The 11,964-nt window shown below is 44.2% G+C and overlaps 1 protein-coding gene across 1 annotated transcript in view; it reads left to right on the forward strand.

Annotated features, from left to right (window-relative positions):
• The window catches only part of LOC121688031 (solute carrier organic anion transporter family member 5A1), a 54,150-nt gene extending 45,149 nt beyond the window's left edge, over positions 1–9,001 (forward strand). The window contains exons 7-10 of the mRNA XM_042067334.1: positions 1,152–1,311; positions 3,507–3,748; positions 4,308–4,372; positions 5,394–9,001. Of these exons, the coding sequence (XP_041923268.1) occupies positions 1,152–1,311; positions 3,507–3,748; positions 4,308–4,372; positions 5,394–5,944 (1,018 nt within the window). The 3' untranslated portion in view covers positions 5,945–9,001. The remainder of the gene's footprint in view (positions 1–1,151; positions 1,312–3,506; positions 3,749–4,307; positions 4,373–5,393) is intronic.
• Positions 9,002–11,964: the final 2,963 nt, after the last annotated feature.

Below are 11,964 nucleotides of genomic sequence, written 5' to 3' on the forward strand. Positions count from 1 at the left end.
CTGGTGTCCATCCAGCAGCCCCCCCCGGCCTTTGTGGGTCGTTGTGAATCAGTGCCGATGGGTTCATCCTCCTCAGTGTGGGCCGGCTGTGGTCGGTGTGGAGGGTTCCGTTTTTCTGTCTGGGACGGCCGGCGCTAAGTCAGCAGGAGGCACAGTTGACTGCGTTGTGTTTACAGGAGAGAGGAGCAGGGTTTGGCCTCCTGGTTCCCACCACATTCTCTTTGGCTGTGTATACAGGGTGTCTTTCTTTCTCTTTCTCCATCTCTCCCTCTCTCTTTCTTTCGCTCTTTCTCCCTCTCTCTCTCTCTCTCTCTCCTCTGTCTCCCCTTCTCCAATTGTCTTATATGCCGTCACTGACTTCCTCCAGGTGTTTTTGTGTCTGTCAATGACTGAAGAGACTTAATCCACATGGATTACAAAGGTTACGATTTGAGGTCTCAGACATGGCAAAGACTGTGACATTGTTGGGAGAATATGCATTCCACCTGGTCTTTCCATTATTAAAGGATGCAGAGGAAGGCTTGAAAAAAATCTTTTTCCTTTTTACAGGGCAAAGAGCGTCCCTGTTTCACAATTTGATGTATCTTTTTCAAAGCTTGAGAATAAGTTTCAAAGTTGAGCAATGAGTACATTTAGGACAACACAGGTGTTGATGAGCCTGTTTTTTGTAGTCCACTGTTAACCATTTCACTTTCTTTCTCTCTACCATTCTCTCTGGCTGATGAGCTACAGGAACTGCATGTATTAAAGTTGCAAAACCAAGTGTATGGTTTGAGCGCTCAGATGAAAATGTATATTAATCTGCATAAATGAACTAGAAAGCTCTGGGAGAGCACAGCCGTCCACAAAGGCCAAATGGCAAAGCGAAATCTCAAAGAGCTAAAGAAGTGAAAACATTGTTTGGATTCGGCCTGTGATTTGGACCACCTTCAAAATTGAATGGCCCATACGAGACACCTCCACCAATGGTTGTGAAAATTGGACTAGTAGTTTTTTTGCATAATCTTGCTGACACACAGACAATTAAACCAAACCCAGACCAAAACAAGACATGGAAATGTAATGTCTTTAATAAAATGCCCTTCTCTCTCTCTCTCTCTCTCTCTGCCTGTCTTTAATAAAAACTCCCCTCTCTTTCTCTCCCTCTCCAGGCCCACGCTCACCATGACACACAGGAACCTGACGGGGAGCTGTAATGTGAACTGCGGCTGTAAGATCCACGAGTACGCCCCTGTGTGCGGCTCCGATGGCATCACCTACTTCAACCCCTGCCTGGCCGGCTGCAGCACCGTGGGCAATGACAGCACCGGGGTGAGTGCACCGCCACCTCGGACTGGACAGGACTGGACACACACAGCTGACACAGCTGGCGTTTACAAGGCTTTGACTCCCCTCCTTTTTCCTATAACATTCTCAACAGCTATTTATGAAGGGTGTCTTTCTCTATTTCTTTCTGTCCCTTCTCCCTTTTCTCTCTCTACCTCTCTTCCTCTATCCCTTCTTCTCTGTGTCACTTCATCATCATTGGCTTCCTCTGTGTGACTTGTAACTGTACGGTATCTTGAACTGTGTTTTCATAAGACCAACATCAATGCCCTAATACTGGTATGGACGATGTCATATGATGCCATAAATAATTATAAGTGTCCAGTTGCTGTAACAGTATGTCACCATAAGCAATACTGACTGTATCTGATACAGCAGTTTATGAACATGGGGCATAAAACCGGTAAAGGCATGTACAGTACATATCATATCACAATTAGTGATAATGATATGATATAGCATTAGCATAGATATAGAGGGCATAGATATGATAGATAGATAGCATAGATATGATGATAGCCTGATATTGTCAAATCAATGAACTTCAGAATTAGAGGAAAGTTCCAACTACCCTCACTCCCACACAGCCTTCTGGGCAGGCTATGGTCACAGGAGGGTGGCACCATAGGGTGGCACCATAGGCAGGCTATGGTCACAGGAGGGTGGCACCATGGGCAGGCTATGGTCACAGGAGGGTGGCACCATGTGCTCATAGTCTGGGTGTGGGGAACATGAGTTCATGTTAGAAACTAGCACCATGGTGCAGCTAAGAATCCGCTCTGTCTGGATGGAGAGAGCTGATGTGCTACTAAAGCTTTCATACTTAGAGTCAACTGACTGGCTGACCCCCATCTACAAACTTTAAGGACATACAGTACATCAAGTACATACTAAATCTCCAGCTATAATATACTTCCTAGTCCTCGCTTCTGCTTCAGCTGAAGGAGTGTGTTGAGTGTTTCCCTGTAACTGACTGTCCCAGCATTCCACCTCTTCATAGCTTTACTGGCTACTTCCTATTTCAGAAGGAAGTTGCATTTGATTAAGGTATGCGATGCCTTATAATGAGTGTGCGCATTGTGTTATGTTTTCCTTTTGTCTACTTACCAGTATTTGTTTCACTTCCTGGAAAACATGCAGAACATCTGTACCAGGGAATTGGCCCTTATTTACGCGGCCTCACACTTAAAATAAACTGATTATGCGATACCTTTGGCCTTTATGTGCAGTACAGCAGCAGCCATTGTGCTTTATTGTGAAAGCGTGTCCGCCCCCTGCGGTGTCCTTGACTGTGCAGCAATGCATCCCGCCGGCCGGCTCGAGAGCTGCCTGTGGGCTTGGCTGTGTAAAGACAACTCTTCCCACCCGCTCATGGGAAAAAAAAAGTGGATTGCATATTCGAACATTTCCAGTTCAGCGCACTCTCGGTTCAGCTTTGCTCCATTCCGTTCCGTTTGGTTCTATCCTCTCCAGTCCGCCGGCGCTTTGACTGACGGCGCCGGGTTCTCCCGAGGTCGCGCCCCTGTTGCCGCTCCGTGTTCGGAGATTGCACGGATAATCCTCCTCTAGCCTATTGTGACCCGCTCTGGCCCCGGCTTTCAGATCCACCGTTAATATGTTTTTAATGCAATGCAGGAAAAGCCCGCCGTCCACCCCTAAACCGATCTGGCCAGGAAACTGTCACAAAGACTGCGAAGGAAATGCTTGTAATCTGCAGCAGAAACTAGATAAGGGATGGAGAGCAAAAAAGAGTGTTTTCTTAATGACTGGGGTGTGACCCTTTGCACATTCCTTTCCAGATAGCAACCAGAAGAACGTTGTTTGATCGCTTTGTGGGGCGCCTTTGTTGCTTTTGGACAACTTTGCAAGGCTTTTCCAGCAATGCAGTGTCGGCAACCAAATTGTCGCATGAAGTATTGTTTGAAGTATTTCTGCTTGTTTTTTTCCACCTCGCTTTCCATGTACCCTGAAGATTTCTGCTGCAGTGCAGGAAAACAAAGCTGTCCACTTTCATCCCATGGTGAAATATGATAGCTGGCGTATCTGTGTCTGAAGTGTACACATTTTCAGTTCTCTAAACTGTGCAGTCAAGCTTAAACTTGTTTCTTCTCTCTGTGTATGCTTGTGTGTCTGTGTCTGTGTCTGTGTCTGTGTCTGTGTCTGTGTGTGTTCCCAATCAGATCCGCAACTACACGGACTGTGCCTGTGTTCAGAGCCGCCAGGTCATCACTCCGCCCTCGGGTGGCCAGGGTCACCAGCTGCAACTGGTCATCGTCAAGACCTACTTGAACGAGAACGGCTTCGCCCTGTCAGGAAAGTGTGACCGCACCTGCAACACGCTCATCCCCTTCCTCATCTTCCTCTTCATCGTCACCCTCATCACGGCCTGCGCACAGCCCTCCGCCATTATAGTCACCCTCAGGTCAGTCTTAGCGCCTGTGGCCAGGAGTTTATGTTTGAGTTTACCTCAAGTATAATAAACAGCTATGTTTACTCTGTTTTGTGATAGACAATAGTGATTGATATAGTTATTAAGTGTCTAAGTGGCAGTTACTTTTATGCTTGAGTTCATTTAAACTCACTATTTTTTATAACATATGAATTAATTTTAAACCATATGTTCATAAACTATTATAATCAGTTACTTTGCTTGAGGGAAATTTAAACATGGGCTTATGATTATGTTCCAAAGCGTAAGGGTCTGGTGTTAACAGCTTTTTCTGTATATGGACAGAGGAATCAGAAAGAATGACTTAGTTATTATTATTTAGAAACATTATTTTAAGAGAGCAGGGTTATTTTCATTGTTTCATAAACCTTTGTGTCATGAGACACTGTATAGTATGTTTATATACTGTAGTATACAGACCGTGTCTTTGCTGGTGGAAAGATCTCTCTTTTTAGCAGGGTGATTTTAATGTTTTTTGAAATGTCTGTGAATGAATACACTGGTAGTCACTGGATGTCTGTCTGTGCTGTAGGTCCGTGGAGGAGCAGGAGAGGCCTTTTGCCCTGGGGATGCAGTTTGTGCTGCTAAGGACTCTGGGTAAGGAAAGCAGATGGTTTTCCCCACACATCACTCACACCTGCTAGATTTAGTGGACCTTCTCCTGAGCAAGCATGAGGTTTATGTGAAGACAAGGCTGGATAATGTCTCTGGGGTTGTTCAGCTTTGTCACAACATGATAATGACCCTGCAAACATGCTGTTGTGGGGGCAAATGTCTGCCATAACTTGTCTTAAGTAGTCTCCAATTGTAGCCTGTCATTGAGCTATGTGTATAAACATGCCTCTGCTAAATATATATAAATAAATATATAGAATGCACTCGTGCACATATATAAAAAAATAATAATAATATATATATATAGCACCGTTTACAAACAAATAGTTTTTGAATTAAAAATGGTACCATCTAGTGGTCACAATAATGTATTTCATACAGACACTAAAAGCTGATTTATGCTTCTGCGTCAAATCGATGGCGTTCCCCCGCAGACCCCTATACCCTGTCCCACAGTCGGCGTGTACCCACTTTGAGCACTCCGCCGTCACTCAACGCGCGCCTCCAAACAATTCTAACCTTGCGTTGAGGCGACGCAGACCGCAAGGACTGTGATTGGTCGACTCGGGCCTGTGTGTTGATAGCCGACTGCTCTAAGCAGCATACTGTGGGGAATAGCAACATGCTAGTTCACTGACATAAGCTTTGCAAATAAACTGCAAATAAACCCTAAAATGGCATAAGAATACCTTAACAAATGTAGAAAGGGCTTGCTGTCTCTTGTTCTCACTGTGGGTACAAAAGTCACTGTGAAGTTCATAAACTGAATACATGTGCAGACTGTTGAGTATATGGTCAAATTTGAATGTAAACAGAAGTGCTAATTCTCCTCTTCTCTTTTAATTTCTTCTTTCCTCTATGTTTTTACTCCTTCCTCTTCCTCATTTGCTCTTTTCATGTCTTCCCTTATTTATTTCACTCCTTCCATTCCTCTTTTCCCCTCCTCTTTCCTTTCCACCTCCCTCTCTTGCCTTCCCTCTCTCTCTCCTTCCCTCTGCTGCAGCGTACATCCCGACTCCGATCTACTTTGGCGCGGTGATCGACACCACGTGCATGCTGTGGCAGCAGGACTGTGGCGTGCACGGCTCGTGCTGGGAGTACGACGTCACCTCCTTCCGCTTCGTCTACTTCGGCCTGGCGGCCAGTCTCAAGTTCGTGGGCTTCGTCTTCATCTTCCTCACCTGGTACTCCATCAAGTACAAGGAGGAGCGGCAGGAGCGCTGGCGCCAGACGCTGCCGCCCGCGCTGGGCACCGTCAGCGACATGATCTGCCACGCCGGCGGGCACAAGAGCCATGCGCGCACCCGCTCATGCCCCGTGTTCACGCCGCGGCCCGAGATGGGCGACGCTGGCCACGGCTTGGGTCACCATCCTCATCTTCATCTTCACCCTCATCATCATCAACAACAGCAGCAGCAGCACACCACGTCTGGCCTACTGCTGGGCTTGGGCCTCCACTACGGCCATCAAAACAGCCACAGTTGCCCCGGTAACGCGCTCAAAGCAATAACCCCGCCCAACCGCTCGCTGCAGGAAGTTGCTGCGCAAATATGAGGGGCAGGCTGCTGCCTTGTCACACCTCAGAACTGTCTCCCTCTCTCTCTCTCTCACACACACACACACACACACACTCTCACACACACGCAGGCAGCCGATCTCACACGGCCATTTCTGTTCCCGTCATCCGTCATGTGCCTTCGCGTCGCACTCTCCTCTTCCAGACATGGCCGCCAAATGCTGATTGATTGACAGACACACACAGACAGACATACACACTCACGCAGACAGACAGACAGAATCTCCCCTGACCTACGGAGCGGTCTGGGCAGAGCGTTTAGTGCCCCGTGCTGAACTGCTCTTTTTCTGATTCCTCTCTGTTTCAGTGCATATCGTTTGGTGGCCTTAGCCACCAGGAGCATGTACACCGGGCTAACTTCAGAGATTCTTGTTTTGTTTTTTTATTATTATTTGCAGTCAAACATGTATTTAAGGTGCTAAGTTGAGGGGAAGGGGACATTGTGCTTGTCTGTGTGAGGTCTTGTACTGTACGTCATGATGACTTATCAAAAAGCTGCATTTGAAGCACAAAATTGAAACCTGTACTATGCAAGCTACCGAATCCTCCAGTGTTGTGCTACTCATAGCTGTACTGTCATATTTCCACACCAGTGTACGACAAAACAAAAACAACTTTCTCACCTTGAATGTTCTGGGGGACGGAGGAGATTTGATTCGTGCGGATGATAATTTGTGACCTATGTTGCTCATCAGTCCTTGTTGAATGGGTTAAGAGATTTTGGGGCATGGATCCCCCACCAACACCCCCCCCCCCCTTCATCCACGGTCCCCTCTCGAAAACAGTGCCTCAGAGCTGCACCGGCGCAAATGTGAGTGCGCCAGGCAGCTGCAGCAGACGTGGACAGCCTTCTCCAAAAACCGTACTCTTCGTCAGAGTCACCTCAAGCATAATCACCATCATCAAAGTGTGAAGTAAACATCTGCTCTGAGGAGGAACTGTCTCTCTCACACACACACACACACACTCACAGAAACAGACTTCACACTACATACAGCTATGTCATATGTAGAGAGTTCTCAGTTTGTTGCATTGGAAGGAGCCTAAAGGGTGTTCTTAGCCCCATTCTGAGAGCTTGGAGTGCAGCCCTGTGTTGGTGCAGCACCACCCAAAAGCCCTCTGCCCACCCTACCGCTGCAGGAGAGTCTATCCACCAATATTCAGACACACCTGACTCCGTAGAGGTCTCATTCAAGGAGGACTAAAAAAAAGAAAAAAAAATGTTTTTCAAAGATGTGCCACTGAGACTGAGGAACAGCAAATAACAGAGGACGAGCTGAAACGCCATCTGCACGAGTGTCCTCGTGAACAGAACATCGCTCCCACTTCTCTCTGAAAGCAAACCTGACCAGGGAGAGGCAACACGTGGGAATGTTAAGTGCATTAACTTCTAATTAGATTGAAGCCAGTTAGATTGGTTGAATTTAAAAAGGAAACCGCTAGATGTTTTCTCCTAATGTTTATTTTGTATGTGGGGTCAGGAACATGGCCTTTCTATTAACAATATATTCAGATTGTCAGGGCAAACTACTGCAAAAGTCAAAACTGATGCTATAATCTGCAAATGCATCAGTTGGCTTAGCAATGTATTGGGCTTCAATAATCTTAAACATGTCTGTAGGAGTTGCATATTAGTGCATTCCACATTTAAACTAGTGCAATAAGCATGCATTCAATAATGCCCTAAAATATGATTATATACAGAAATATTTTTAACAGAAAATGCACATGTGTAAATAATGGCTGTGATTTGATGCTACTCTTCTTTCAAGGTGTTCTAGCACCCCCTGCTGACCAAAGGAGATATGAACAGGATGCATCTGACAAACATGTTTTTACTCTGACTTAAGACATCCCTAGGCACGAAAGATATCAATATCAGTATTAATACTGCTGTATTAGGATAGTAGAGTACTATGGTTTAAAGGTGTGGATTGTAGAAGGTGATCTTTAAATGTGAAAAAAAAATACTTTGCCATTCTAGGAAAGGATACTTTGGAGTGAGATTGTATGAAACTTCTGAGCCATTGGTGTCCAGATCACCCAAAAGATACAAAAAGCAAAAAAGTTTAATATTATATGTGACAATTGTGTTTGGACAAACAGTGTATCCAGCCACACTGTAGTGTGTTTAACAAGATTTGTATTTAAATTCTGTTTCCTAATGCCGTAGCAATGTAAATATGTTCAGTGAAGTCTGAAACATTACTGTAGAACTCACATCTAGCTAGATATCTATTTAACTGACTTAAATGAATTATAGTCAACAAAATGCTACACAAAAGTAAATCTCACAGGAAACTGCATATTCATGTTTCTGTGCCTGAATTACCTACAGTATCTATAATGCAAGAAGTGTTGAAAACCATTTTGGGGAGGAAGGGTTGCCTTTTGCAATGCAGGTGATAGTTTCTTTTTAAACTGGAACTGCATCTAGATCTGTAGGCCTACTTCGGAATCCAAACTGCTAGACATCTGCAAGACTTTACCGTTTTGTCCACCTGTCTAAAATATTTGTTACAAAATTTTGGAAACACCGACCACCATGAACTCCGCAATCCATGACAAGAAAGTGATGTTTTTAAACAAATGATGTGGATGCTGTGGAGGTGCTGTCATCGTCTTTTGGTGGGGTGGGAGGGGAAGATGGGACCTGATGGGGCTCAATGTGTTTGTTTGAACAACTCGTGACGCAGGGGAAGTTGGACATTTAACGGACAGCTCCATAGCTCTTCTGGCACGGCTCTACTCTCTGCAGTACCGTCGGCCTCCTGTAGGTGTCGTGAGAGTAGACACTTGTGGGCTGTTCTGGACTCTGGTCATGTGGGTTATTTCAGGTAGACTGTAGAGTACTTTTTCCTCTTTCATTTCTATCAATACTTTATGTATTTATTTAATTACGAGCAGATGTATTCAAAAGTAGAAGCTCTTGCTTTGTGTTCCACAGGAACATAAGTCAATACATCATTTGTGAACGGTTTGTTTACAAATACCTTGAATACTTGATATTTGTCATTAAAATTAGTAAAAACAAATCTGATGGGTTTCGTTTGTGTTTGTTTCTAGTCATGTGTGGCACTGACTGACTATATTAATTTGCTCTGTCTGTCTTTTATGTATTTCACAGACATTGACAAGTCATTGGGTTTATTTCCACGAATAAATTAAACAGGATATCTGCTACCCCTTACAAGGGCCATGAAATACAACACAACCTAGTCTGTTTATGATTGAATGGTATTTGATGGTGTGCCATATAGAACAGTTTATTGGGCACAGTATCTGCTCATTGTTTTGCATAGTATATTTTAAGTCCTCTTCACACTAACTGCATTCATTTCATATCAATAATTAACAGCTCACTTTACAGCTCACTAGGACAATCAACTCTACCAACACACAGTACTTCTGGTAAATTTATTCACAGTTCATTTTAAAGAATGTCCATAAAATAAAACCTGTCATTTATGCCTATAGTTTCCTTAAAGAAAACAGCAGGTTTATGGAACACTTACGGTTACATTACGGTTACGGTTACAAAGTCACACACTGGCTGGCTCGCCTAAAATGGATTCAGCTGCAGCTCTAGCCAGAGACTTTCTAATGAGATGACACAGCACTCAAAAAATCCTCCATAGAAATGCATGGGTTTCGTTTGTAATGCCAATATGGCCGTTGTCTACACATATCCCGCCCCTTCCTCCGCCAAAAGCCGACATGTGAATACATTGTGCCAATCATGTGTTGTGATCTTGCCACTGGAACAAATTTGGTGTTGGTGTTGTTTGTTTAGGATTAGTGAGTGTATGTTTTAACCTTTGTTGTGGCATCCGTGTTTGTCACACATTCCGATGGCAAAGCACATGAACACTTGCTGTCGGGAAAAAAAGTAGCCATGGGGGCGGTCCTTGTCATTCCGAGGTGCCCTGAATGCACCATTAGACCTTGTGTTGTGATAATTAGGTTCCTCTGACCAATGGCTTGAGATGGTTCTGAAGGCCTACCCCCAGTCTGATGGCTACTGCTAAGGCACTGCACCTGATAGCTTCAGGCACAGACATGTTCTTCACCTTAAGACCTGTGAATATTGTAAGCCTGTGAACCAGATGAATCTGAAAGTGCATTTAAATATAATCTGGTAGATCTAGGTGGTCAGGATTTAGGTTGGCCTCTGCCAAGCATCTAGATTGGACCATCCAAATGGTGTCTTGTGTGTACTCACATTGTCACATTTTCACAAACAAGCCAGTAAGGTTTGACACACTGGTGGACACAGAAGTACAGGAAGTACAGGGTTGTCAATGTGGGCTGCTGGATGCTCCCATGAAGTGGCAGTTTCCAAACCTGGGAGCATCAACCATTTATTGATGACATCATTTGTGGCTGTCTGTAGTGTGGCACCTAATCAGCTTTCATTGTGAAAATGTGGTTGAAGGTGAGAGTGTGAAATGTTATGATTGTTGGCTTGAGAGGTTGGCTGCTTTGAAGAGCCTCAAATAGTATTCAAACATTTTGCTTTTATTTCCACTTTTTTGTTTACTACATAACATCATGTGTGTTATTTCATAGTTTTCTTCTACAATGTAAGAAAGAGACAGACCCATAGTGTAGTGTATGTCTGTGTACTCTGTGTGTGAGCATGCCCTCATCTGGCTGTTCCTTTGCTTCTCTTGGGCCATGGGACAAAGCTAGCAGTGTCGAAGCTACTGTAGCTCTTAAAGCACTCACACACACACTGGACTGTGCTTCCTTTATCACATTATCTCAGTCCTGCTGTCCGTAAGCATCTAACGAATGAAGTTCTTTAGCTACACCTTCCATTAATTCTGTTCTATCTGGACACCTTGGCGGCCGTAATCCCTTACATATTGGTGTTTTTACAGTAAACGGTACCTACTAGGTAAACCACTAGGTAAGCTTATCTGTTAAGGTATTAAATGTAGAACTTATTTTGGTAATATGTTGGTAATGCATTTGTGTTGCTTTATCTGTAATAAGGCTCAAACTACAGACATTATATTACAGTTCCAGGAAAACTGGAAAAGAAGCAATAGAGAACCAGCAAAAGGACTAAAATGATTAGTAAATCAATCAAAGTGTCTGGTCTCAGTCTCCCTCAAATATCCGCCATATACTGTAAATCAAGTTGATCAGAGGGAGGCAGCTAGACCAGGAGAGAATTGACTGCAGAATATATTGTAACTGTAGACAGATATGACACACAATGGGGTGGTTTGAATAGAGTTCCTTCTTCACTTAAATTTGATATTACATTCAGATGAGGTGACGACCAGTGAAGTGGGTCAGGTCATTCAGTGCACACCCACACCACCCAATACTAATGGTTGTTTCCAATCATCTTTACTTACTTATTGTTAAATTCTTTGGTCTTATTTAATTCTTCAGATAATGCCTTGTGATTGCTGGTCAGATGATGGTTCAGATCCATGGTAAATTCAGAACAGGGCCTGTAGCGAAGGGAGAGAGCAGTGACCCCACCCGGTCTTGAACCCGGGTCTCCGGGGCACTAAATTTGCAGCTTGACCGCAACGCCAAAGAGACAGGCCCGTTGGTATGGCAGTCAGAGCGCATACTCAACTGTAGTGACGGTACTCAGCCACAGGGCCCGGTGGGGTTTCTCACTATATCTGAGTGTATATTTCTTTCCACCACTTCCTACTCATCCCGCTGGTGATCCTCCTGAACATTCCTTCTTTCTTGCAACACTATACCGCACTGCCGGCAACTATAACGGCAGTGCGTTAGAATACTTGCCTCTAAATGTTTACAGTGAAAGTATTCAGAACACCAAGCCACAAAGAGGAAGGGAAATAGGAAGAGTATAAGGAAGTAAACCAGAAACTTTCAAAAACCATGTACTTTTAAAAAAAATCTTTATTTATTAAACAGCTTCTTAGCTTTCCAGAAGCCAGAATTGTTTCAACACTTCCAAATGAAATTTCCTTTTAAAAAACGGGGACAAAGAGGGTATATGGGG

Source organism: Alosa sapidissima, chromosome 17 (assembly GCF_018492685.1).
Source record: "Alosa sapidissima isolate fAloSap1 chromosome 17, fAloSap1.pri, whole genome shotgun sequence".
NCBI classification, from domain to species: domain Eukaryota; kingdom Metazoa; phylum Chordata; class Actinopteri; order Clupeiformes; family Clupeidae; genus Alosa; species Alosa sapidissima.